At 42.6% G+C, this 25,803-nt stretch overlaps 3 protein-coding genes and 1 long non-coding RNA gene across 5 annotated transcripts in view; 2 read left to right on the top strand and 2 right to left on the bottom strand.

The window, feature by feature from the left end:
- Nucleotides 1-290: 290 nt before the first annotated feature.
- On the bottom strand, nucleotides 291-2,809 carry ripply2 (ripply transcriptional repressor 2). Its single transcript, XM_046373323.1, has 4 exons — nucleotides 2,402-2,809; nucleotides 916-1,221; nucleotides 745-815; nucleotides 291-648 (listed from the first exon to the last, which is right to left on the bottom strand). The coding sequence occupies exons 2-4, from the start codon at nucleotides 1,033-1,035 to the stop codon at nucleotides 486-488; spliced, it is 354 nt and encodes a 117-aa protein (XP_046229279.1). The 5' UTR covers nucleotides 1,036-1,221; nucleotides 2,402-2,809; the 3' UTR covers nucleotides 291-485.
- A 7,310-nt stretch (nucleotides 2,810-10,119) lies between these two features.
- On the top strand, nucleotides 10,120-13,004 carry LOC124051071 (melanocortin-2 receptor accessory protein 2A-like). Its single transcript, XM_046374119.1, has 4 exons — nucleotides 10,120-10,394; nucleotides 10,480-10,618; nucleotides 11,175-11,274; nucleotides 11,800-13,004. The coding sequence occupies exons 2-4, from the start codon at nucleotides 10,501-10,503 to the stop codon at nucleotides 12,287-12,289; spliced, it is 708 nt and encodes a 235-aa protein (XP_046230075.1). The 5' UTR covers nucleotides 10,120-10,394; nucleotides 10,480-10,500; the 3' UTR covers nucleotides 12,290-13,004.
- A 177-nt stretch (nucleotides 13,005-13,181) lies between these two features.
- The window catches only part of LOC124050237, a 15,309-nt gene continuing 2,687 nt past the window's right edge, over nucleotides 13,182-25,803 (bottom strand). Inside the window, exon 3 of the long non-coding RNA XR_006841584.1 lies at nucleotides 13,182-14,514. This is a non-coding gene — a long non-coding RNA (uncharacterized LOC124050237). The remainder of the gene's footprint in view (nucleotides 14,515-25,803) is intronic.
- LOC124050234 (beta/gamma crystallin domain-containing protein 1-like) overlaps nucleotides 17,209-25,803 on the top strand; it is a 23,270-nt gene continuing 14,675 nt past the window's right edge. For both annotated transcript variants that reach the window (XM_046372551.1, XM_046372550.1), the window contains exons 1-3: nucleotides 17,209-17,435; nucleotides 20,324-21,690; nucleotides 22,229-25,748. In XM_046372551.1, coding sequence (XP_046228507.1) covers nucleotides 17,433-17,435; nucleotides 20,324-21,690; nucleotides 22,229-25,748 — 4,890 coding nt within the window. In that variant the 5' untranslated portion in view covers nucleotides 17,209-17,432. The remainder of the gene's footprint in view (nucleotides 17,436-20,323; nucleotides 21,691-22,228; nucleotides 25,749-25,803) is intronic.

Raw genomic sequence — 25,803 nt, 5'->3', positions numbered from 1 at the left:
CAGGAAAATTCAATGATACAATGAAAAATGAGATTGAAAAGGCAGAAATTCCCAAATACAGTAACGCACACACGTAAGCCATGTCTCTGTACACACGCTTGTCGACGTCTCAGTGTCCTACGTTTTCTTTCTGAGGCTTTAGTTCCAGTCACTGGACGCTGTCAGCAATGTGGAACTCAATTAACTATTGATTTCTGTAGCAGCTGATTGGTTTTGACTGCACAAGTTTGTCACTACAGAAAACCTTCCCGATTCAAATCAATAATCAAGACCCACACGATTACGTTCAATATATGTGTTTTATTGCTATTTTCAGCAAATTACAAAAGAGGTAGAAATATTAAAGGAATAACTTAAATTTTACATTCCAGTATAGAAATGAAAAAAGATGTATTTACATATATTTACAGTAAATAAGTTAAGAGAAATATATTAGCACATTATGCAACAACAACTCGTCTTCAAAGGCTTCAGAGAGCCGCGTTTTAGTTCAGCTCCTTTTCCATCTCCTCCTCTTCGTCATCGCTGTCTTCATCACTGCTGGAGTCCTGATACATGCAGATGGTGGCTTGGACCGGATAGTTGCGCAGCAGCATTTCTGCGTCCCGGTAAAGATAATCGAAACATCTCGATTTCGGCCAGAACAACCTGAAGAAAAAGAGAACAACAATAAATAAGACACGCTTTCAAAGAAACTACCTGAGACGAAATCATTCATTTGAAGGTCATTTGAACTCTACTTACTTCACTGGGTGGATGAACTGAGGAGTTTTGGGGTTGTTTGCAACAGAAAGGTCTCCGTGAATAAAATGAGCCTGAAAGTTAAAACAACGCGATCTTGTTAGGCTTTCTGTTCCTCACACAACACAAGTTTAAATGTAAAATCATTCGAGGCTTCAAGTCGACTAAACTCACCTTGTTCGCGGCAGTTTTGTCCTCTCCGGTCCACGGTCTCCACATCGGGCCGGACTGCTGCGTAACACTGTCTCCATTCAAAACAGAAATTAATCCACTGTTGGTATTGCTAGGCTCCATGGTTCCTTGTAGTGGTCAGTCCTGCGTAAAGTCCTCAGAGGATGTGTGACCGAAGACAGGAACCTCCTATTTATCAGGATCCCGGCAATCGGTGCCAAATTGCGCTTTGACGCGTCCCCAAGTGTCTCCATGCGCCACAGTGTTGAGGTGCGAAGTCACACTCCAGCAGCTCCAGCCATATGGTCACTTTCGTTCCACATTTGAATGTAGAACAAAACTCATGTTTAGAGAAAGATAGGATTATTAGAAGCATGTTTTCATGTGACATGTCAGTTTATGTCTATTTGGTGGGATATTAAACAGTGTTAAAGTGTAGGACTACCTGCTCTCTGCATCCACGATGCATATGCTATATGGACAAAAGTATCAAAAGTATTGGGACACCCGACCATTACACCAACAGGGACTTTGATGACATCGCATTTTGAAACCACAGACATTAATATGGAGTCCCCCGCAGCTATAACAGCTTCCACTCTTTTGAAGGCTTTCCACAAGATTTTGGAGTGTTTCTGTTGGAGTTGTTGTTCATTCATGCAGTAGAGCATTTGTGATCACTGATGTTGAAAAAAGGCCTGGCTCACAATCTTCCTCCAGTTCATCCCAAAGGTATTGGATGGGGTTGAGGTCAGGACTCTGTGTGAGCCAGTCAAGTCCTTCCACATCAAACTCATCCAACCATGTCTTTATGGAGCTTTGCTTTGTGCACTGGGCCACAGTCATGCTAGAATAGAAAATGGCCTTCAACAAACTGTTGTCACAAAGTTGGAAGCATAGCATTGTGCAAAATGTCTTGGTATACTGAAGCATTAAGATTCCTTTCACTGGAAGTCAGTGGCCGAGCCCAAACCCTGAAAACCAACCCCATGCTACACCTGAATTCAATAATATGTCTGTCCGAATACTTTGGTCCATATAGTGTGTGTTGACGAGTATAATGTAAGATATTATTTTAATGTGTCTGTCCCATTTAATAATGTCACGTGTTTAAATTCAAAATGGAGTAAAGGGTCAGTTTGATCACAATAACTCTGTTTATACACCGAGTTTGCCTTGACAGACGAAGCAAAAGGAAGACACGACACCAACAGAAAGCCAAACAGTTAAGTCAAACAGAAACAAGACCAGATAAAGACAAAGTTCAGATTAAATCAAAACAAGAAGACAACAGATGCCAGATGCCAACGACAAAATATTCATACGGACCAAATAAAAGAGATAGAAGCAATAAAAAGACTACATCGCATAAGAAGCAATAAACACAGACAAGAAGAATAAGCGCCATGAACGCAAATTTAAAATAAAAGTATGTTTAGTTACACTCCTGTTGATTAAAAACAAAAGTTGAACTCTTCGACCCCTTCACCTTTCAGCATCTCCGTATCTCCGTCTGTGCAGCCATTTGTGTGTGAGGTGTGAACAAACACGTGCCCTACTGTCGCGCCTGCTGGGTGAGATGATGGAGGGAGGCTCGTGTGCATGTGTGGAGGCGTCGACACGCGCCGTGCAGCCTTTTGTGTCGCACCGCAGCAGGAGCGGGGCTAATGGCTGCACTTTAGCAGATGTAAAGCATCACCCCCCCCGATGGAAAACCTAATCATATTAATAGCATGCACCTCCTATAGGAGCTGCCACAAATATCCTCCTTAATCCGCTGATTTAATTAGTCCCACTCTTTCAATAAAATACGTGAAGTGTCTCTCCCCACGGCACCAGTAGGGGGCAGTGTGGGGCCACATATCGGCATGAATTGTTAATTTGGAGGTGTTATCTCACACACATTAGTTTGAGAAACACCCGCCCAAAAACTGAGAGCACACAGCTTTCCCCTTAAAGACACGAGTACGTGTGTGTGTGTTTTCATCTGATTTCACTCCGAGCTAACGGCTGCTACATTTGCGAGCATCACTCGTAAAAAACATAGTGGGCCTACAGTGAGGGTGTCAGTGAACTGTGCATGACCAGCATTTAATTTCGTTGACAGCTAGCTCCACGCACATCACAACATTAGTCTCCAGGGAGCAGCAGCCAGAGCTTGGCATTAATAAAGTCCATCTCTCTCTCTGTCTCGTTTTCCTTTCTGGAGATAATTGGATACTGTGCTTTGCTGCTTCTTTTTATGCGAGTTGCCCCTTTTCTATACTTTGTGTTACAACAGTACAGACATACAGAGACATGTTCATGCTGTTCAAACACACAAGCTACATGTTCACGAAAGGACAAATTATACACACCAGAACAAACAGTACAGTTGTGTAAATCTGGGTAGGAGAGCTCGATGCTTTCAGGCTTTTTTTTTTTTCTTTATCAAACAGATGTACCTCGTATGTTTTGAACATTGCAGTGACCACAAAAGAAGCAGAGGCAGAAAATGTGAGGCCCCCTGTCAGCTCTGAATGAAGCAAAATTGAAATTCCCTGCCAAGAACCTGGAGAATACAGCAGAATACAGTCAGCTTGCGCGTGCACACACACACACACGCAGGAATTGGACTAAATTTAAAAGACATCCACCATGGAGAGCTCTGGTAACCAAGCAAAAAACACCCTTAACCCTTATTGGCTTCCTCTGTCAAGTGTAAATCATTAACAAAAGATGAGATGGAAATAAAGAGAACCAGCTGACAGATCTTCAGTTTTGGATTATAAGGAGAAAAAGAAGAGGTTGCAGCTTAATACCAGGAAGATGTCTGTATATTTGAGATGTTCATTTTTTTTTAATTTCCATTGAATTTAAGCGAGACCCCTTTTCATAGGCCTTCCCTCATAAAACCTGCGCAGCTTCCATTGCCCCACTTTTGTCTCATTTCCACTTTGCTTTTCTTTTTCTCTGGCTTATTATTCATAGATCCTATTCCCTCCTCTCGCCCAAGTCATTCAGACTCCTTTCTTATGCTCAAATAATCCATGGCAACAGCAAACAGCAAATAACAAAATTTTCCCATAGTCCATTCAGTAAAGCCTCGTCTTTTTATTTTTACTTTTTACACTATCACCGTAAGTCACTAATTTAAATGTGTTCCCAAAATGAACACAAGTTCATTATTTAGTCATCAGTTAAAATTTGAGTTCATCCTGGACACAAAAACATATAATAATGATATCTTCATACTCTGCACCGTCCTGCTACGAGCATGTAACTCCTGTTACGGCCCGAGTTTTGTGTGGCCATGTGTGTGTGTGTGTGTGTGTGTGTGTGTGAAAGTAACCCTTTTGTTTTGTCTCTGAGGTCTTGTTAGGCCTTGTGCCCGAGTTAGATCGATGAAAGTATCTGTTAAAAAATATATAATTATTTTTCCACAAAGTTACTGTTAGACACTGTTTTCCCCTGTTTTGCTTTATCCCGGGAAGTTAGGTTTGTTTTGTTTGTTTGTACTACTTAATTATTTCCCTTTAACCGCAATTCAGTGCTCAGACTTTGCAGACCATAGAAGGAACGACCTATTAACTTTTGTGTTGTGCTTCTACCACCCCAGATGGGGGCATTACAATTCTTAAGAGAGCATTTCTTGCATGAATTATGCTTGCAGAATACCAAATGACCACCAGGGCACCAGGCTTAATAACAACTGAGCTGTAAGAAAAACAGCACACTGCTCATCCATCAGGTGTCCACTGGCAGTTTAATCAAACCTGTTTGGTATTCAGATCCTCAATCTGAACGAGCTACAGTTCAACTATCTGGTGGTTTGCTATCACTTATAAGATCGATCTCCGACGCAAAGTTTTGCAGCTGACATGCAAGGTCATGATGGACTGTGTCATCAGGGTCTGTGAGTGTTGACGTGGGTATTCTGTGGACTGAGTTATGTTCTGAGAATAGATATGCACCAGGTCAGACTGGTCTACATCCCGGTTTAATTGAAGTACTGAGGGTTACCTTGGAAACACTCTGATGAGATAAAAGTACACCGTAAACAGAAGCAGACTGAGTTCAGAGAAAAGAAACAACAACTGCAAATCATGAAGCATAAATCAATAAGCCAATCAAGTATACATGCAATGGTAACACAGTCAGGGAGGCTATATTACATAGAAATATGGATCTACAATATTACAGAGAACTTACGCTATAATGCTGAGTTGTTAGCGCCATTAGCATGTTTTTTAACTCTGGATTCACTCCTGTGACTGATCAATGTGCAGCAAGGTATTGGGTTTACGCTGACAAAAACAGATTGGGAAGGCTCATCCATCACAGCCGATGGACTGAAAAGTATCACTTGTGGGAGTCTATTCAGATGACAAAAGGAGAAGAGAGAGACTTTACGGGTGATCTTACAGAGTGAAAGAAGGGAAAGATTGTCTGCTGAACGGAAAGAGTTTACATTTGTGCTGCATGGGAAAGTGTATGTGCAACAAAGAAGCCTCGGTTTCCCAGACTTTGTGAATTCAGGCCTGTGGAGATTTAAAAAGTTCTTCTGCAGCGTTTAAAAGTGAGAACAAACCCAGCAGCAGACGCATAAGGGAATTAGGATGCAATGAAGGACAGTGCACATATCTTTTTCTCCTCAGGAGAAAGGCTGGATTTTGGCAGACATTTAAAGACAAAACAAGACAGATAAAGAGAGCTCAGCTGGTCTGCAGCATCTTGAGGATAAGACTTCACTGTCGGTGAGGAAATCATACATTTATCTAAGCAACATCAGAATTATGCTTTGCACGTAGCAACAATGCTGATGCAGAACTTATGAATATTTGATCTTTTCTATTTTGAATGCTCTCAAATGGACAGATTCAGAGCAGTTTGAGTGGTGGGTGGTAGAAGCTTTAAAGCTATGTGCCCAGAATTTTACTGGGCGAATGAAGGATAAGAACGTAAACAAGAAGCAACATTGGAAAAATGCATTGGCACATAGCAGGACTGGACACACACACACACACACTTGGTGTATTGATGAAGGAGTGAGAAACAGAGGAAAATGGAATGGCGAATGAAAAGTTGAAAAATGCAACCAGCGCTCTTCTTGTTTCATTTTTTTTGTGTGTGTATTTATTTGGGGTGAAGAATTTCTGGGTTCAGCCGGTGGATGAAATGTTAAATCGAGCTGAATCTCAACATGACTCCAATTGACAGGACCTGCAGTGGTGAGTCAGAGAGTGCAGCAGCCAGTGGTCAGGGTCATTGACATGCATCAGAGGTCTGCAGGTCTTTCCAGCATGGTCTCACCTTGCAAACTCTGGCTCTGGGTCTTCAGAGAGGTCAGTGACATGTTGAACATTGTACATGAGATGACCACACTGTGCCAGAGAGCTACGCAGAAACCTGCCCTTCACACTGCAATTCAAATTCTATACTTCCTACTGCCTACTTTGAGGTTAACTTAGTTCAAGTAAGGTACATTTTAATAATGTAACTTAGTCCTGGGTTGGTTAAAAACAAGGTCGGAGCATAATATTTGAGCTCACTATGTAACATCTGATATCTGTATTACTACCTATTACACAAAGCTAACAAAAAACTCCTCACTGAAAGCTACCTTGGACATGGTAGAGCTCCAAACGAGAGCTAAAACAGAGTGAATGTATAATACTATATTCTCTTGGTGGACAGAAACATGACTCATGAGGCGGGGTACACCCTGGACTGGTCGCCAGTCAATCGCAGGGCCGACACACAAAGACAGACAACCACACACTCTCACACTCACACCTAGGGACAATGTAGAGTAGCCAATTAACCTAATGTGCATGTTTTTGGTATTGTGGGAGGAAGCCGGAGAACCCGGAGAAAACCCACGCAGGCACAGGGAGAACATGCAAACTCCACATAGAAGGACCCAGACCGGGATTCGAAACTGGAACCCTCTTGCTATGAGGCGACAGTGCGACAGTCAAAAGTCATTTCATCCAAAAGTCCATTTGAAATACACAGTTATTAAATACAGAATGCAGTACAGAAGGCAAAGCTCAGGGAGGGATCTGCTTTACATTTGTTATACTAATTGCATTTGGCACGTATCAGGTGTGTTGACGGAACAAAGAGTTTTCAGTTCTCACTCACAAGTGCTTTGACCGTTAAGCTGCGAGCTACCACTGGACACATTTCTTTTGATCAAAGCTCTTGCAACATTCAGTGTGAAAAAACAGCAAAGCACATCATCTCCCCATGACCACAACCACAAGAACAAAGCAGCAACCCAAAGAATAAAAGGCGAAAGCAAACCCTGTGGGACGGCTTTGAGGAACTGGTTGCTTTAATTGAAATATGCATAATTGATCTGCAGATGAATATAAAAAATACTGCAGGCAGCACACTTTGATGTAATCTTTACTGCCCCTCCAGCATTTGATAAAATGAATTCAGACCAGTAAATGAATTTAGTAAATGTTTTTAATCTAGTAGTGTTTTTTTTCCGCTTTTATATGACTACTGTGTGACATTTGTGATTCATTCTCTGATAACATATTTTGTTTTTTTTCTTTTGCAAAGGTCTGGGCCCCAAGGGTAATATCTGCTGTAGACAGGAATTCACTTCAAAAGCTTATGTTCTTTCTGTTTCTATTGCATTGTATAGCTTATTTTACATCCTTCAGCTGAGCAGCGGAGGGACTAGAAAGAGGTGCTGATGTCATCTAGAGACAAAAAAGACACTCACGGGTTGGGAACACGGTCTGATTCATGACTGTGAGTAATTCATTCATTCAAAACTAATTATTTGGATGTGATGAATATTCTCACAGAGCACAGAGCCTGACTCTAGTATCCAAGCTCCAAGTAAACCACTCTCCTGCATTTACTTGTAGTGTAACTTTATACATGATTAATGTCTTTCATATGATGGCATACGCTTCCCAGTCGAAATCTAAGCAGTCTGTTCATTCCATTTATTCTGTGCTCCTGGGTTGGCCCTCTGCCCAGTACAGCATCCCTGTGAATTATGTATATTTGAGACAATGCAACTTGTCGCTATTTATATACAGTGTCAGCATGTCAGCGTTCAGCAGCAACGCAGTGCCAAAGTGGTAAGTATGAGTTTCGTGATCCAAGTGGTCCATAAGCATGTACAGCGTTCAGACAGGAGTTTGTGTTCGATCACAATCCAGCAGTTTGCCTGCTTTTTTGTATTTTAGTTGACAAACCTCCACCATATCTATAGTTGTTATTGCAATCTTTTCTTCATCTTAACCATACTCCATTTGCCATGTGCAGTGTGACGTTTTAGAAATCAATTGGAAACTGTTGGCATGGCACCAAAAAAGGCATCAACATAATCCCGGGTTTTGCAAAATTTTCCAATATTAACATCCTGTCTGTCGAAGTGTTGTTCTTCATCCTACCACCAGATGTTGCTGAATGAGGAACTTTCAAATCTTACAAACAGTGGCTTTAATTTGAAGGATCTAGAACAAGAGCGTGTTTGATGAGGGCTGCGTTGGTAGCCAAAAACAACACGGGCTCTGCCAAGCACGAGGCACCTGAAGCACGTTTTGGGCCAGGGATGCTCTCAAAGCACCAGCAAATGTACGAAAGACAACAACACATTATTCACGCTGTAGTTCTGCACTGAGCTCATTCCAACACAGGAGAGTATACAAAGGGTATTCAGTCATGTTGGTTTCTTGCTTCTTTCTTGTTACTTTTGAGTTTCTGCAACCTGAACTTGAACCTTAACCTTAATCTGGACCTAATCTGGACCTGCTCGCCTGTGAGCCTTCTGTATCGACAAATCACAGGTTCCTCTGCTGCCGCTCTCCTTCACCGCCGTGAGAGACAGTTTTTACAAATCAAGATTTTAATGTATTTGCGATCCCTCTGATGAATGTAATTTTATGATGTGGAAAATTCATCATGGAGCATCAGTGAATGAAAGGATGCCTTGAGTGGCTCTGTTTAAGAGGTACTTCAGACATTTAAGTAATGCAGGACTCCTAATGAAGCCTGAATGATTATTTATCAAAGGATGAAAGGTAGCCATTTTGTGATGTAGTATTTTAGAATTTTAATAAACATTTCCAGCCTTGAGCAGAAATGTCTTCACGTTTTCAAATTGTCCCCAGTGGAAGTTATTTGGGAGCCATTAGTCACGGCTGCTTTGTTTACGTCCATTCAGCAACCCCTCGCTCCACTAGGATGGCAAATTGTCAGGCCATTTAGATACTTCGTCACGAGGTATGTTGTTGGTGGATGGCTAATTAGAATTATAAAACTGTACATGGAGGTTTTCATTTTCACAAAATGTACAAATAAACCCAAAGGCATTTCTGAGAATTTCGAGATGCCGCTTCCTGCTCACAACAGATTTGGGTTTTACCTCAGCAGTTCAGGTTTATGATTGGCTGAAAGGCTGATTTTGTCACAGTGGCCAAAAGCTTTTATGATTCTTGTTATTTTCCCCCAGAATCACAGCCGAGGTTATGAAATTCTTCTGATCAGGAATAATTTTAGTGTTGTTGGAAACTGCTATTTGTGTGGCATATTTTTAGCAATTGAAATGTATTTAATTATAGAAGATCAGGTTGTTTCCAAGGCTTTATAAAAATTGGGTTATGGTTAATTTATTCACATATAAAACCATGTATGCCATATTATAAAATGTAATCATGCATAACTTCTAAAATTATTATTTAGTATGATTTTGAAGAACAGAAGTGTAAGTGGGAGGTTTGACGAAGTGCATGCAGGTAATTGGCAGGTTGGGTTTAAGCAAAGCTTTGTAGCTTCCATTCACTGTCTTATACCCTGGATTTCAACATTTATTTCTAATTTTCAGTATGTTCATCATATACAGTAACCCCTGAAACACTGGACTGTGTGGACTGGGGAAAGGGCTGACTTATTACCCAAACATTACCCACATGTATCCTCAGTCTAAATGGCTTTTCAAAATGCGCCTTTTCCTCACACTTTCACGCTGTTTGACTGTCTTGTGTGCAAATATGTAGACTGTTTTCGTGTATCATAATTATCATGCAGTATTTACGGCTCACATACTTACATACATGACAACAGGCAATAAACACCTCTTCGTGTTATCCGAGAGTCTGGCATCCCCCACCCCCACCGGCGTCAGCGACTGGTTAAGATTATTTATTTATTTTTATTTATTTATTTATTTATTTTTTCTTTTGCAGAGTGATCCCAGGGAGTGAGTGAGTGAGCCAGCTGTATAAAGGATGCTGGATGACGGTGAGGATGCTGCTTCGCTTCCAGGACCTACATGAGGATGGATGGAGTTTTTGCGTAACAGTAAAGCAAAGCCATGAATTTGTCTGCTGTATGTCTCCGTTTTGGCACGATGTTACATTCCGGAAGACGGACATAACATCTGAGGAGTTGTTCACGGAATTCCCCAAAATCACTGGCAAGCAGACTTGTTTTCAACAACACTGAGAGGCTTCACATCCCCGGAGATTGTGGTTTGTAAACTTTACGGATATTGTGACATTATCCATTTATAAAGCGTCCTTTGCTGGATTGATGTCACTTATTTTCTGTCATCAGGGTACGTAAAATCGGTTTGAAATGTCCGACTTCCACAACGGAAGCCAAACCAGCGCACGTCGCAGTGACTACGTGTGGCAGTATGAATATTATGACGACGAAGAGCCCGTGTCTTTCGAGGGACTCAAAGCGCACAGATGTAAGCTGAACACAACTGTATACGTTACTGAGAAATTTCCCATAGCTTCTACTGCCTTACACTTTGCGCAACGTGCGTGTGCGCGCCTGTCATTGCGCGTTTGTGCATGCCATGTCCGTGTCAGGAAACATGGCTAGTCTACACACCTTTACGACTGTTAATTAATTATGATCCCTTGACCCTCGGCACATTGCACTCCTTGCATTGTCTTTATTGCTTCAGCTGAAGGGTAACACGATCCACCTGCATCTCAATAAACACATTATCTGGCAGCAATATTTCATGCAGCACCTGCACTGGCGCTTTACAGCCCACTCCAATATTAATGAACAAGCAGCTTAATGGGACCAAAGAAAATACAGACAAAATAGGCTGCTGTAATCAAATTTAGGAGAAAATCCTGAACGCTTACTTCAACTGAGTGTTTGAGATTTTGGTCTCGCAGGGCCCCTGAGAGAAATTAAATTTAGAGGGAGCAGCAGGGAGAAGGATTTAGTCACTAAAACAAGATGAAGATTTAATAATGCCTCTTCCTCTTCTGTCTTTGACATTTCAGACTCCATCGTCATCGGCTTCTGGGTTGGACTTGCTGTGTTTGTCATTTTCATGTTCTTTGTTCTTACGCTGCTCACCAAGACGGGAGCGCCACATCAAGAGTGAGTATAACAGCAGGCTACTGTTCGTGATTTCTTCCACTTTCACTTCTGGTCCTGTGGGGACAATTTTTTAAATTATTTTTTAGCACCAATGAGAGCTCAAGCAATTCACCTCACGCACTTCTCATCTCAGAGATGTGGGGCAGCTTTCACATCTGATGGTGATGTGTGCAAAGGCACAGAGAGGCAGGCTTGTGATGATTTTCACAGATGGCCTTGCTATTCAGAGAGTAGTTAGTAAGACTGTTTTTTCTCATATGCGTGCTTAAATTATAAAAAGCTGAATGTGATTTGGAGGGAAGCTTCACATGACCCAAAGCACATTGAAATCTCAAGTGAAGACCAGCTGTGGGAATTGATAGATAGATGTGACTTATATAAGGTCAAACTGAGCATCACACAGAGGTTAAGCCAAGATGAAATAGCATATAAAGCTGGCTATGTGTCGCTCCTGACAATAAAGGCCCCTCAAATTTTCCTTTTCCTCTCACACTCTCCCTCTGGATCTTTTTTCTTTCTTAACAGACACCCCGATTCTGCTGAAAAGCGTCATCGGCCGGGGAGCTGTCTGGTAGACATCAATGGTCCCCAGGATGAAAATGACAAAGCTTTCTCTCGTCCGTTACTAGCGGAGTCTCGATCATATTTCCATTTCTACATCAATGAGGAGGATCAGGGCCAGGGGAAGGGAAAACCAGAAGACAAGATGGTTGGAAAGCACGCCAGGGCCCAAGTCCAGCAGGGTACCTGCAAACAGCCCAGAGGCACCAGCTCCTCTGGGATGGATGAGACGGAAGAGGATGTTGAGGAAGACGGGGGACACCGAAGTCTCAATGGACTAACAGAGGAGAGTAACACAGACAAAGAATGTGCCTTCTTTTCCCATTTCAACATCCCCAACTTTGTGAACTTGGAGCACAGTTCGGCTCTCGGAGAGGATGATCTGCTGTACGAGCCGTCCGTCGTACTGGAGCGCCAGTCTCACTCACAGGATGCTCACTGTGACATCCGCTGAGGCTGTTTCTGTAGAGATCACAGCCATTGACATAGTGGTATTGTAATGTTATTTGCTTTCTTTTCACAGGGTTTTTCACGACCTCACAGGGTGACACATATTCCCTTGCTGCTCACCTACAGCACCAGAGCCCTTCCAGCCCTTTGCAACAAGCATACATTCAGATCAACAAGAAACAGAGCACGAAAGATGGCGAACATTTTCAGATTTCCCGAGGATAAAATTGGTTCATTACTGGTGCCTTTTACTTTAAGCACTTCTCTGAATTGGATACGGCAGCACCTGGACTGGATGGCTTTCCACACAGGAGAATGAGAGGTCAGTGGGGTTACCACGGGGAGATGCTTTGTACAATTCATTCCACTATTATCACTGTCTTGTGGGCTTCTGCAGTTTTGGACAATGGACTTTATCTCTTTAACAGGACACAAATCCTAGTTAGATGAAGAGCACGGAATTCGGTTATTTCTGTTCTACAGTGAAATGCTCTCTGAATGGTGAAGTGTACTTTGACCATGTAATTGGTAGCATAATATCAAAAGCATATTTTTCTTTTACAGGGTAGAAAACCTTTGATGACAATGTGAAAGACTTTTGTAGACAGAGTTAGAGTTAGATTAGAAATGATTTTGATTGTTCAAATAAAGCCTGATTTTGGAATTGAACTGTAGTGTGGCTTCTCTTAGATATAAAACAAGAACGCTCTCAGATTTCCAATTACAAGCTTTTCAGAAATAAAAATAATATGAAATTACTCGAATCTGCTGTAATCAATATTTTATATTACTAAATTTAATGTGAAAGCTGTCATTCTGAGTGGCAAACCCATCATCTAACTCAAAGCCATAACCATGGTGTCAACATTGGTGGCGACCAAAACTGTGCACAAATTCTTTACGAAGTTTTCAGATTAAAGTTCATTTCGGAAAAGTCCTTAAAACGTGTTGGCATCGTCTTTGATTTTAGAAAAGAGCTGAGCCATGAGACGTAGAAAGATGCACACTGCTTGTCTGTGTCTTTATGCATGTGGAAATCTCGGAAATCTACAGTCGAGATAGATTAATTTACCTTGAGCCGTGTCAGGTGGTGATTATACAAAGGAACATTACTAACCATTAATGTCACTTATCAGCAAATGCCTGAGCTATGTAGCCTATATTTAGCTGATGGAAGAAAGTGCTCGGAATACCAGATGAGATATCAGCATTAACTTGACACCGACTCCACATATCAAGTCACACAGATTTTGACAAACAACCCATTAGTTCTTTTCTTCTGCCATGCTGAGGAAAATAAATATCCAGACAATCGGTCAGCTCTCGTCTGCTGACTTATCTCTGGTTCGTTAACAGGCCAGCATTTAGGAACAGACGTTGTTAGTTAGCTCCCCAGAATTATTTGCAGGGAATATTATTAATATATATATGCAATTGTGTATTATTTTTTTCTATGCCCACCAGTAAGGACCGTAGAAATGAATTATTTTCTGTTTGATGAAATATCATTTAGAATGACTTGGGGGAATAGCACCATAGGGAGACAAGTTATAAAGCTCACCTGGTATTAAACAGACCATGTAAAATTTTTTTCCAACCATTTAATTGCTTCCATCTTACTAAGCACAGAATACCATGCAGCACAAATTCATTTCACTATATTTATGTCTTTGTGCTGAGGAAAGTCACTTAACCAGTGCAGCTGAATGCTTAAAAGTGTTGTTCAGTCCTTGTTCTGTCAGTGAAGTATTTTAAAAAAAAAAAGCTTTTGAGACTTCAGTCCATAGTGTGGCTGCTGTCATCTCTAAAGTACAAGCAGCAGAGTGAGGCAGTTAAGACTTCATGTGGGCAGCAGGTGAATCTCTGAGGTTATGCAATGTAAATGCTAACAAATGCTGAGGTTCATCATAAAGCATGTGGGGTCTTGTAAGTGCCTGCAGGACACTTCTTTCCAGTGGGTGACGTGACAGGAGAACTGCAGCGAGCACTGTAGAAAGTGTACCTGAATCGTTTTCACTACACGAAATCGCCAATTCCCTAATTTCTGAATGGCAGAACTTCAAAATGAAACCATTTACACATCACTGGAGGTGGTCGCCTTGGTGATGTAGGACTGACTGGCTTGGCGAGAAATGTGGGAGCTGCAGTGAATCACGGTCTTGTTGGTCCTCAGAATGAGGGGGTGTTCAGTCAAACTGCGTCCAATGTGCAGTCCCAAAGAAAACAAAGCTGAAAACAAATTAGAGAGAAAACGGTTTGTGTGTGACTGTCAGTAATCTCTCTCTTTCTCTTTTAGCACATTTAGCTCATTTAAGTGTATTCACACCCAGTCTATCCATATGTGCCTTTAGCATAAAACAGGAAAGGCTTGTTGTCAAATCCAGGCACCACATGCCCGGGCAGTCAAGCTCTGAACAGTCTTTTCCAATTCTAATTTTGCCGGTGGGGGCTGGCCTCAAAGGGTGTAGTGAGCATCACCGACCAGTGGGTGGGGCGGTGGAGTTATATCAATTCAATGCTAAATCTGCCATTTGCTGTGTCTCCTAAATGGCCTAAAGCAGTCTCTCTAGGCGATGTACCGACAGATGGTGAGCTGCAATGACACCTTAACAATTGAGCAGCTATGGGGGACTAACGGAGGAGGGAGAAAGGAAAACAATGATGTTTTGCTGATGGAGAAAATTCTCTGGGACTTGCTGGATGTTAAAAATACCAGTCAAATGGTAACTACGTATTTGGTGACAAGAAAAACAACATACTGTATGGTAATCTAGCACTTTTTCTGCCATAATATGAACAAGGAGCATGTTACAGAATAACAAGGCAAAAGTAATTGCTATTTCAAGGATAAGCACTTAAAAAGAGACAGGCATTTAGGATAAATGCCCTGTTGATAGCCTTTATTAAATGGTCTTGATCCTGCACTAAACATTTATTGTTTACTCAATGCCAGTTACATGATTTAGATAAATTTAACAAATCTCATCTCATTCTCAAGTCAAAACATTGTGCTTAAGAGCCAGCCCTCTTGTCAGACAACACGACTGACGGTGGTAATGTGCTGTCTGAGGGTTAGTGTGGTACTTCAGTGGGGTAGAAAGATCTGAGATGCGAGGTGCAGATAATAAATACAGTCTAACTGATACAGCCGATGACTCACTGCACCAGCTCATATGCAGTGAGTGTTCACTGGCACGAAGGAGAGGGACTCGGGCCATTTATTCCATTAAGAGGATTTTAAAAGTGTAGAACGTACTCACAGTAGTTCTTGAGTATTTTATGGCTTTCTTCTTATTGTTTCATAAGAACCTAATGAGATCCTGAAAAGCACCTGTCAAATTTCTGATGGCTTCCATTTGAAGATAACCATTCATATGTCTTTAAATTGTTGCACTGAAGAGCGTTTTCTGTATTTTACCAATCAAAGATAAAAATGTGTTGTTAAGCTTGACATCAGAATTCCTTTATTTATCTCTGAAGGGATAACAGTACGAAGGGAAATTTAAAGAATTTCCCTTCGTACTGTTATTTTTCATTGGTTACCATTGTGTGAGGTGCCTCATTAAAGCAAGAATCAATCACTGGTCACACTTCACAGCGTCAGAGCCTTTGCCCATACTTATTATACAGAAGTGCTCTTACACTGAACATAATTTATTCTAAACTGGTCGGCTCTAAAGCACAAATCCTTTTTACACAGTTGCAATCCTATTTGACAGATCACGGAGGAACCGCACTCACAACAGGACAATAAAGCTAACAAATGCATCATTCTAACTTCACAGTTTTGTATCAAGTCTTGTATTCAGCTCTCGTACTGCACCAGGAAAATCTAGTTGGACCCACGTAATGAGTAACTCTTCTTCTCTCCCTCAACAACAACAAAGCCAGCAGCTGTTTACACAGTGGAGCTCTGGAACAAAAGGAGAGTGCTTGTAGTAAGCACCTGCCAGGTAAGCGAACATGTCTGAAGCGCTGTGTCACAGGGCAGTGCTGAAAACAATCCATGGTGCATAGGGCAACGCCAACATTTCACTGCGTATTATAACCACCATCTATAAAAGTTGCTCAGTAAAGCAGAAGGTGTGATTCATCCCCAGCACATCTGCATTGTCAGTGCACTAAGCTCTGGAGCAAATCTTTACAATCCAGCTTAATTAGTGAAGTTGCAGAAAAGGATAAGAATTTATGGTGCTGTTTAACATGTCTGTACTTTCCCAAAATTAGCTACCTGTTTAATTATCTCCAAACAAGTAAAACTAAACATCCACTCATCTGAGTGGGTGAGTGACAAGTGGTATAATTTTCATATGTTGTCTCCAAACATTGGCACAGTTGAATGTGTAAAATCTAAAAACCTGCAGGAAACATTGCGCCCTACCACCCCGTGCGTTTTGCTGTGTGAAAGTAAAGGCAACGTGTAAATTTTTCATAGCATGGAGAATGAGACAGGTTTCAGCTTCTGTGGCACATTAATTAGTCATGGCAATGAGACAGGCAGATAGAGAGATGCTCGTGCTTCTGTGTGGTGCACTTTTCATTTGGTTTTAAGGGATCTTGGGTCAGATTAAAGGCCATGCTTAGACACCCCCAGCAGAGAGAGGATAAATCAACCACAAACCACAAGTGACAAAGAAACACGCGTGAGTCAAGGAAGGCGGGGGGAAAGGAAAGTTCAAGGACAACAGTGTCTCTGGACATATCTTACAACTCTGAAAGTAAACCACCAGTCTGTGCCTACTTGTTAACTGTTAGGATCTCTACCCATAATTGCACAATAAAGCCAAAAGCTGGCTGCTGTGTCACGGTGCTTCACGCTTCGGGGTGTGTTACCTGGCTGGGGCAGATTCCACATCAGCCCTCATTAACATAAGAAGGAAAAAAAAAACACTTCAAAAGCAACATTCATTATGACAACAATCTGGCGATAAGAGAGTTAGCCTGGATATTTTTTCATTTAAGAGCGTACTAAATATTAATTAGGCAGCGTGGGTGCAGACTGTCCTGTTTTGTCTTTGCAGGGACAGGTTACCTCACTGAGGCGCTCTGAAAGGCTTCGTTCTCATGAGGGCTTCTGCTGCTGCTGCTGCTGCGGGCTGCCGTCGACTTCCCGAAACAGCCGAGAAGGCAGGAGAAACGCTGTAGTAATGGTAAGACCTCAGCTCTCTGAATGTCAGAACTGAATGAACTGTTGCTTGTGGGGTTTTTTTGTTTGCCGTCGATGGGCTGTTTGAGGAGTGAACTGGATGACACTACGAAGCGTTCAGTTGCCTGTTTGTTTTGGTCTTATGGAGCGGAGGTTTGTGTCGAAACCTGTTAGACCATTGACCTCGAGTGTGCGGGCTGTCAGAAAACCTCTTCAAATTAGATTAAAGAGGGAAATTATATCCCCGTACCTGTTCCATCTCACGTAAAAACACAGTAGTAATAAGTAATAACAATAATAAGTAATAACAGTAATAAGCCCCTAACACTACAGGCATAACATGACCGTTAACCTAAATGTCAGACATAACACCCAACAAGAACAGGTAGGCAATTATTTTTTAATTTAAAATATTAATTGCCAAGGCCACTCCCACACCTACAGGCAGAGAGGACCGCGTCATATGGGAAAGTGGGGAAAAAAGTCTTTTGTTAACTCATCTTGATCTCCAGCTCCTTCAGTTGATTAAAAAAAAAAAGATTACCAAGACAAAAGTACTTAAAGAGTTAAATTTCTCGTCTCAGCAGCATGGAAAGACTGACTTGAGCTGCCCGCCAAGCGAAACAAGAGCAGGCAGTTTTGGAAGACCAAAAACTGAATTCAACAGGCTTTGAAACCCACACAGTCGGTGCGTCATTTCCCCTGGAAAAGTTTCTTTGGATACGGTCTCTTTGTTGCCTTCAGCTGCTAAACTAAATGCAGGAATTTTGAGCTCCCTCCTCCCTCCCCACGCTCGTGGTTCAGCAAGTAGTACAGCAGTGTCACTTTACTAACGCAGAAGCATCTGCATGTAATTTCAAACTATAATGTCCAAACCCTGTTCATGCAGGCCTGGTCTACTTAAAAAACACAACGAGACTGTTTCTGACCAATTTGAAGAGTACGGAGGAAACATTTCTCTCAAGCAGCTTTTGTTTATTGAAACACAACTTTCAGATTTATAGATTTACTAGCCAATTTGTTCTTCGCTCGCTGTTGAAAAAGTGCAAGATCAAATTGATTGATTGAATTGACATGATTAGCCTGAGGTCAAGCGAGCAGCTCACATATTTGACAGCCAGTTGACATTTGAGGCTGCTGTGTGTCATCATTTGGACTCTCTTCATTAAAAGATAATGAGTGTATGCATTAAATGGAACAGGTAATGTTAAACCTGTTGTGGCAGAGTGAAGCTCCGACTGTGCTGCTTAGTTTCTGAACAACAAATATAGAACACTGCAGTAAAGTGTATACAAGCACAAATCTGGGTCTGTATACATGTATTTGTATATATAATGCGCATTTACCCTAACAAAACATACACGTCGACTGTCTTTCAAATAAAGCATATGCGGGCAGATGTTGGAAGTTAGTTTGTATGCCAGGTTTACCTCCAGGCAAAAAATATGTTTTTCTTCTTGTTCCTACAGTCGAATGTCTGTGTTTCACTCTGCAGAATGATGTAAGTGAGTCTGACACTATAAGGTTGTTTTCATATTCATTGATGAATTTATAAATTTTATCTGAGCTTGCTGACAAATGAAGCGGTGCCTACAAGCATCATCCGTGACATCACAAGTGGTTTGGAAGTCAATCCTGGTCCAGTGTTCAGCATACACAAGTGTGATACACAACAACTTGATGCCTCCAGAACACATACACAATGGACAAGTGGAGACTTGTCAACCCGAAAAATATTTGCATACTCCTATAATTATTCTGGAATTTTTTAAGGAATACGAGCCATTTTAAGGGATTTTAGCGTCGTAATTATATTTTGTTATACTTTTCTTCTGCAAAACCATGTCAAACACAAACTGGATCATTTTTAAATATGTCTTAATAAATCAAACATACATACACACACAAATGTGAGCTGCAAACCACAACAGTGAGTAGACAAACAATCTACACTATGTTCTATGAGTTCTATGAGCAGTAGCGTGATTTTAGCGTGACTATGTGGGAGTTGTTGAGCATTAAGGCTACTCATGTAGGCGGTGGTCAAATCTTTAAAAGCTTTAAAATGACTAACACTGCATTCAGGTTGTTGTTGTGTAACCGGCTTCTTCGTGTCAGAAGTTTACGAGGAGTACTTGAAAGCATCACTTTGCCACCGGACTGAGTGCGCTCCGCTAGAGGGGCAGAACTTTATCAGTGCCAGATCTCCGATGCCACTCTGTCGCACTCGTGTAGTTGTGGATGCTTTTCTGGACGTAAGGGGACTAAATGCAACATGTTCATCCGTTAGACAGAGCCGGCGCTGTACAAAGCTGTTCATATCTTGGAGTGGGCGAAAAGTTTTCTGCTAATTAAGGGTGAGTTGATCTTGAACTTTTTGCCGAAAGGAATCGCTCTACGTTAGAAATAGCACCAAGATGGATGGAGCTTTCACTTCGCTAAGGCAGAATATCTTTTTTCAGTGACAAGTTTCTTCTTTTTTTTTCTTTCGATTGTTTGTCCCGAATGATTTTTGTTTGTGTTTTATGCTCTTTAGGAGTTTTTGTTCTAAACCAAAATCATGTTCACAACCTACATAAAGAATCTGAATGATATGGTATTTTCTACGGTAAGCTTACAGGTTATAAGCACTCCTGCATGTCTTTGTGATGCTGAGAGATGCATGGCCATACTAAAAAATGTCAATGAACAACTTAGCTTATATTTACTCCACATCCCAAGCCTGCTCTCCCTTCCTCTGCTTATTGGCAGTTAATGATATTTGCATTACCACGTGTAACTACTGTCAGTTCATCTAAGGTCTGCGCATATTCATTTGAAATATGCATGTTTACTAACTGCCATCCCACATGTAAGCTGGCATTCATGTGTTATTTCTCTGCTTTGTTTTAGTCTGAGAGCCCTGAGGAGCAGCCAAGTACTGGGGTCTTGGGCCGCATTGGGAGCTGGTTCTCTCCGTGGAGGGGAAAGGGCCCGAAGAATCCAAGTGAAAATGCCTCACCAAGTAGCGACCAGGCTGTTAAGTCAGAGGGACAAGAGGAGAGAGACGAGTCAGTGAAACCCCAGGCAAGGGAACAACAGTGGGAGGAGGAGGAGGAGCAGAACTCCAATCCCAGTCTGCCGGGTCTCTACAGAGACATTTTCCCCAATGTAGGGGAGGACGCCACACAGTCTGCCCACAGAGACGGCTCCGTTGTGTGCAGCCCTGAGACAGCAGAAGGAGGTCCTAGAGGGGAGGAGTTTGTGGGGATCAGGAAGCAGAGAATAGGGCAGGGCAAAGGGAGGGAGGAGAGCAGCAATGGTACTTCAGTGAGCGGGAGTCCTGAAAGGAATGCTAGTCATCTGACACATCTCTGTTCCTCTTCTGAGCAGGGAGTGGTATGGGACTCTGCCCACACTCAGTCACAGGCCCAGAGTCAAGCACATGCCCAGACAGGCCGGAGACTCCATGTGTACCTGGAGGAGACCAGCGTAATTCAAGGTGGCCAAGACACCCGTGCTGGACAGAAAGTTGTCCGAACCAAATTTTCAAAAAGTCTACACGTCCTCCGCAGGGCAAAGTCATCGCCAACTCTTGATGCACCAGAGAGCTCAACAAGCACAGAGAACAAAAGGACAAATGTGGAGACAAAGAGTCAGTACAGTGCTCTAGGAGAAGTGTCACTGAAATTAAACAAGGACTCACAGTTTGAGCTCAAACTCAATAAAGAACAAACAGAGGCAGACAACATGGGGCGTAAAAACGCAACTAAAAGGAAATCCAAGAAGAACTCTCAGGGAGATGGAGGGAAAGGGCCTCCCAATGCTGAACCTGTCCCAGAGGGATTCCCTACATCAGATAACGCATTGGACAGCCCTCAGGGTGAAAGTCCAAAGACTCACATGGGAGAGTCATCTGCAAACTCCTCCTCCAAGCACAACCCCACCTCTCAGGCCTCACCTGGAGTAGGGGAGAGTAAGACTTCCTGCGCTGACACAGTCAAGCAGCTGGATACCTTGCAGGACTCAAACTTGGCCATTGCAGCTAATCTGGAATGTGTGGTTGATGGAACCGCAGACATGGAGGATGATGACAGTCTTTACAAAGTGGAAAGGAAGACAGAGACACCAGAGTCCAAACGCAGGAGTATTAAAGTTTCTCAAAGTGAGGTGAAGGTTTTTGCAAAAAATGTGCCTTTAAATTCAAAACAAACTCCAGCAAGGAATTTAAAAACTAAAGATGAAACAAAGGACAAGTCCAGAACAGAGACTGATGCAAGGTAAGTCTTCACTTAAATGTGATTGGTTAAAATATAGTGATAGATATTAGTATGTAATCTGTGAATCAATGAATGAGTTGTAACATTTCACAGAACTGTAGTGTATATCACACTAAGTCATTTCCAATAATTTATCCCGCTTAAAATAACCTTCTTGTAGAAATATATATTTAATGTTACAACTACTGTACCTCCAAGCTTATAAAACATTTTAACCTGCAAGATTTTCTCTGTTAAGAGACGGTATGTGTTTTACCTGCTATGGGTGGAATATCACAGGTATATCAAGGCGACACAGTGGCATGACTCACATAGAACAAGCCTGTGCTTCAACAGCGCCACTGCCAAGTTGAGATAAGACTGAAATATAGGTCAGACTAAACTTGACAAATCACCCAAACACGAAACTAACGTTTATCTGCGGCACGTTCAGGCAGCTGAGCAAGTTCAATACATGAGTGAAAATCAACTTTACGTGTTCCTAATTTTGCAAAATTTAAATTTTTGAATTCAAATTTTTACCTCTTGTCATACACAGAGTACATGGCTGGAAGAAAACAGATGAAGAATGTAAACCAGTTACTGGCCGGATTGCAGATAAAATCAGCCTTTTCGAGCGCCCTGCAGGCGCGTTCAATAAGCAGACCTCCCAGACCTCGAGGAGCGCAGATGTCTCTCCAGTCAGGAAAGCCACAGAAAAGCTGAAAGCAGATTCTGTATTGCTAGACCAGAGGTCAAGATCAGCTGAACGTTATGACAGGACCAAGTCCAGCTCTGCGTCGCCTGCCAGGGAGATGCAGATGACGATTAAGGAGCGAGCGAGGAAATTCACAGACGCATTGAAAACAGATGACAAGACAGCAGTGCCTTCAAAGCCAGCCATGACAGGAATGTCAAAAAAATCTGCCTCGTCTGTGGCAGCTGCTTCGTCAAAGTCACAAGAACAAGACAGTCAGGGTAAACCAGATGCTAAAGACCAGATACAAGCAAAGGCAGTGTCAGAGATAGCATTAAAACCAGATTTACAAGATATGGCTGCTTTAGAGGGGGCGATTTTCATTCCTAAAGAACAACCAACAGACTCCAAATCCAAGGACACAGTGGCCTCAAAAACAGCAAATCAGGGTGCAAAACCTAACAGTGTTGAAGCAAATGTTCGAGCTAAGGGGTCAGAGGATTCTTCAGAAATGACCGGTAACATTAGCCAACAGTCAAAAGGCCCTGGCAGAACAGGCTCCCGCTCGAAAAGAAGAAAAAGTAGGGAAGCAACCAGTCCCCTCAGCCCCAATAGCGAAAACAAACCAGATCATAAACCACTGGTCACTGCTATAACACAAGAACAGGTGGATGATACAAAGGAGCCTGCTTCTGCCTCCATACAACTGACAGAGAAAGTAACATTACCATCTGATGAAGCCAAAGGAAATACACCAGACGAGCAGCCTTTGCCTGATGCCAAACAGAGAGCATTTAAGAAGGAACTGGAGGTGTTAGACAAACAGTCTACACAGTTAGATTCTTCACTTAAAAAGGAGAATATTGACAAGCCAGGCGGCGTACATGAGTCTGAACTGTCTGTCAACAAGGATGAAGTCGATACTGCTGCTTGTAGCAGTGGAACAAAGACACCTATTGACAAGGATCCTGTTAGTTTACCCCAAAAGGAAGAAAAGGCAATGGGACACAGCCTCTCATTCACACAGGAGAGGGAAAAGGCCTCCAAGGACAGCAGAGAAACTCCAGCCCCCTCCTCCTCCCCCTCCTCATCTGTGGTTGAACAACCAGTTGAGAAGCAGGAACCACCTGTTACAATTCCCAAATTAGATATAGAATTGGCAATGCAGTCTGAACCCAAAAGTAAAGAAAAAGTAAGGGAACCTAGTAAAATTGACACAGGGCAAACACAGCAACCCCACCATGAGGACACACAACAACTAAATGAGGCTGAGCGTGAAGATGAAAAAACACGTCAGGCTGACAAAAAAGAGAAAGAGACAGCACACCAGCTCCTGTGTTCAGATAAAAGTACAACAAAGGTCAAGGGTTCAGACAGTGGACAAGACATTTCAGCGACAGAAGGGAGTGTTGTCAGGGATGATGAAAGAAAAAATGCTGAAAGAAAAGAAAAGACACCGCCGGTTAAAGATGAAAGAAAAACAGAAACCAGCCAACGAGAACCAGTCTCTGAGTCCTCAGAAAAGACATCATTGGAGCTCCCTGCTCAAACACAACAGGTCAGACAGATGACAATTAAACATCCACAAAATGCTGCTGTTGGTGCTGTCACCCAGACTAATGAGGAGGCTGTGAGTGGGACCAAGAAGGACAAAGAGTCTTCGAAGGGAGAGATGGCAAGCAAAATGCCTGCCGAGTTGCCAAAAGTATCTACAGAAAGCCTTGGAACAAAAACAGAGTCAGTGGTGATTGCAGCGGAACCACAGCCTGATTTTGTACTCGTGGAAAAAGTGGAAAATACACCAGATGACTCATGTGCACGTGGAGCTAATGATGCTGAGTTCTCTAGTGCAAAACCTATTGCCAAAGCAGCCGCAGCAGTTGAGGAACTGACTGTAAAAGCCACTAATGACAATCCACTGCTGATAAGTGCACAGACTGACGGCATGGTAGAGAAACACTCTTCTGGTAAAGAGTCTACTCCGATGCCTGTGTCTAAATCTTTAGGCAATGAGGGAGCTGGGCTGAATGATGAGAACTGTCAAACTGTCAAATCAGTGCCCTCAGAAGTCAGAATCTCAGGAGATATCATGAAAATCACTCCTGGACACCCGCAGGGTGAGGCATCAAGAAATATAAAGAGCAAAAGTGATATCTCTTCACTCAAGGGTGCAGAAAAAATGGAACCGCACCCTGCTGATAGCACTGCTTCTACCTCCACAGCTAATGTGGTAGAGAAGACAGCTGAGAAAACAACACATTCAGCAGTAAAGGAACTTTCTTCTGTTGCTAATGGCAATATCCCCCCGCATCCACAACTCCACACAGTCAAAAACAACGTGGTCGAGAGCAAGCCAAGTCAAACTCCAAAAACATCCACTTCTCCAGAGGCTAATAAGCTAATCCCAGAGCCAAGCCAGCGTTCATCCCCGAAGAAGCTCCATTTTCCACGGGGCCTAAGCAAAGATGATTCTGCAACATGGCAAGACACCCCCTCTAGCTGGCTGGATGTGGACGTTCCCAAGCAGAAACTTAAATCCCCGATGCCAAAACTGAGCTCCTCTATAAGTGAGAGCAACCTTCTAGACACTTCTGGTGAGCTAGATGATGACGATTTCATTGAGAAAATCAAGAATCTCTGCGCTCCATTCTCCCTTCCACCACGTAAACACAACCCACTGCGGCCGCCTCAGCCGCCGTTTGTGATGCCTGCCATCAAGGAGGACCGCTTTGAGAAGACGTTTGACCCTGAGGAGTTTAAGTTTGGCCTGAGTAGAAAGAATAAGTTCACCATAGACACTATCCCAAGCACTTTGGCCAAGCTCCAGAACATGGAGACAAAACTTAGCATAAAGCCTGCCAGGGCTAGTTTGGCAGACAGAAGCATCCTGCTCAGTAGCCTGGACACTAACTCTCGCCTCAAGGAAAAGACCTCTGTCAAAAATGAAGAGGATGTCAAGGAAGAGAAAGATGACCAGATCAAAGTGAAGTCCCGTCTGGAGGGGAGCTGTGTCTTTAGTAGCCTCAACTCCTCCTTTAGAGGGAAGAGAAATGGAGTTCAAAAGCAGGAAGAAGGTACCAACTCTGGGGGAGTTTCACCTAGTGAGGCCCCACTGCAAAGCCCACCGCCTGTATCCCAGCCACCCACGCCAAGTCCAACTGCCCTTTCCCCTGCTCCTCTCAAAGACACACTAGCCAAACAGAGCCCTGCCCCAAGCAACAGAGAGGAAGACCAGGCCGTGAATGCTGTGGTCAGTGACTCAGGTCCTCCACTTCCCTCATTTAACGACATAAAGCTGCCAGACTATTTAGAGAAGTACCTCCCTCGAGAACCAGCTAAACCAGTGCAGAGCATACAAGGACAGGAGAAAGTCACACCCGAGGTTAGTTTATCTGTATGTTACTTTCACCAGCTAAAAATGACATGAATACATGAAC

The sequence above is a fragment of the Scatophagus argus genome, chromosome 19 (genome assembly GCF_020382885.2).
Source record: "Scatophagus argus isolate fScaArg1 chromosome 19, fScaArg1.pri, whole genome shotgun sequence".
In the NCBI taxonomy this organism is placed as follows: domain Eukaryota; kingdom Metazoa; phylum Chordata; class Actinopteri; family Scatophagidae; genus Scatophagus; species Scatophagus argus.
This window is presented reverse-complemented; position numbering and strand designations above follow the sequence as displayed.

Excerpts from the sequence above, each read along its gene's own strand:
- ripply2 (XM_046373323.1), bottom strand. The coding sequence starts at position 1,035 with ATGGAGCCTAGCAATACCAACAGTGGATTAATTTCTGTTTTGAATGGA. Across the intron at positions 816-915 it reads ACAAAACTGCCGCGAACAAG|GCTCATTTTATTCACGGAGA; the intron begins GTGAGTTTAGTC and ends TTTAACTTTCAG. Across the intron at positions 649-744 it reads CAGTTCATCCACCCAGTGAA|GTTGTTCTGGCCGAAATCGA; the intron begins GTAAGTAGAGTT and ends CTTTTTCTTCAG.
- LOC124051071 (XM_046374119.1), top strand. The coding sequence starts at position 10,501 with ATGTCCGACTTCCACAACGGAAGCCAAACCAGCGCACGTCGCAGTGAC. Across the intron at positions 10,619-11,174 it reads GGGACTCAAAGCGCACAGAT|ACTCCATCGTCATCGGCTTC; the intron begins GTAAGCTGAACA and ends TTGACATTTCAG. Across the intron at positions 11,275-11,799 it reads ACGGGAGCGCCACATCAAGA|ACACCCCGATTCTGCTGAAA; the intron begins GTGAGTATAACA and ends CTTTCTTAACAG.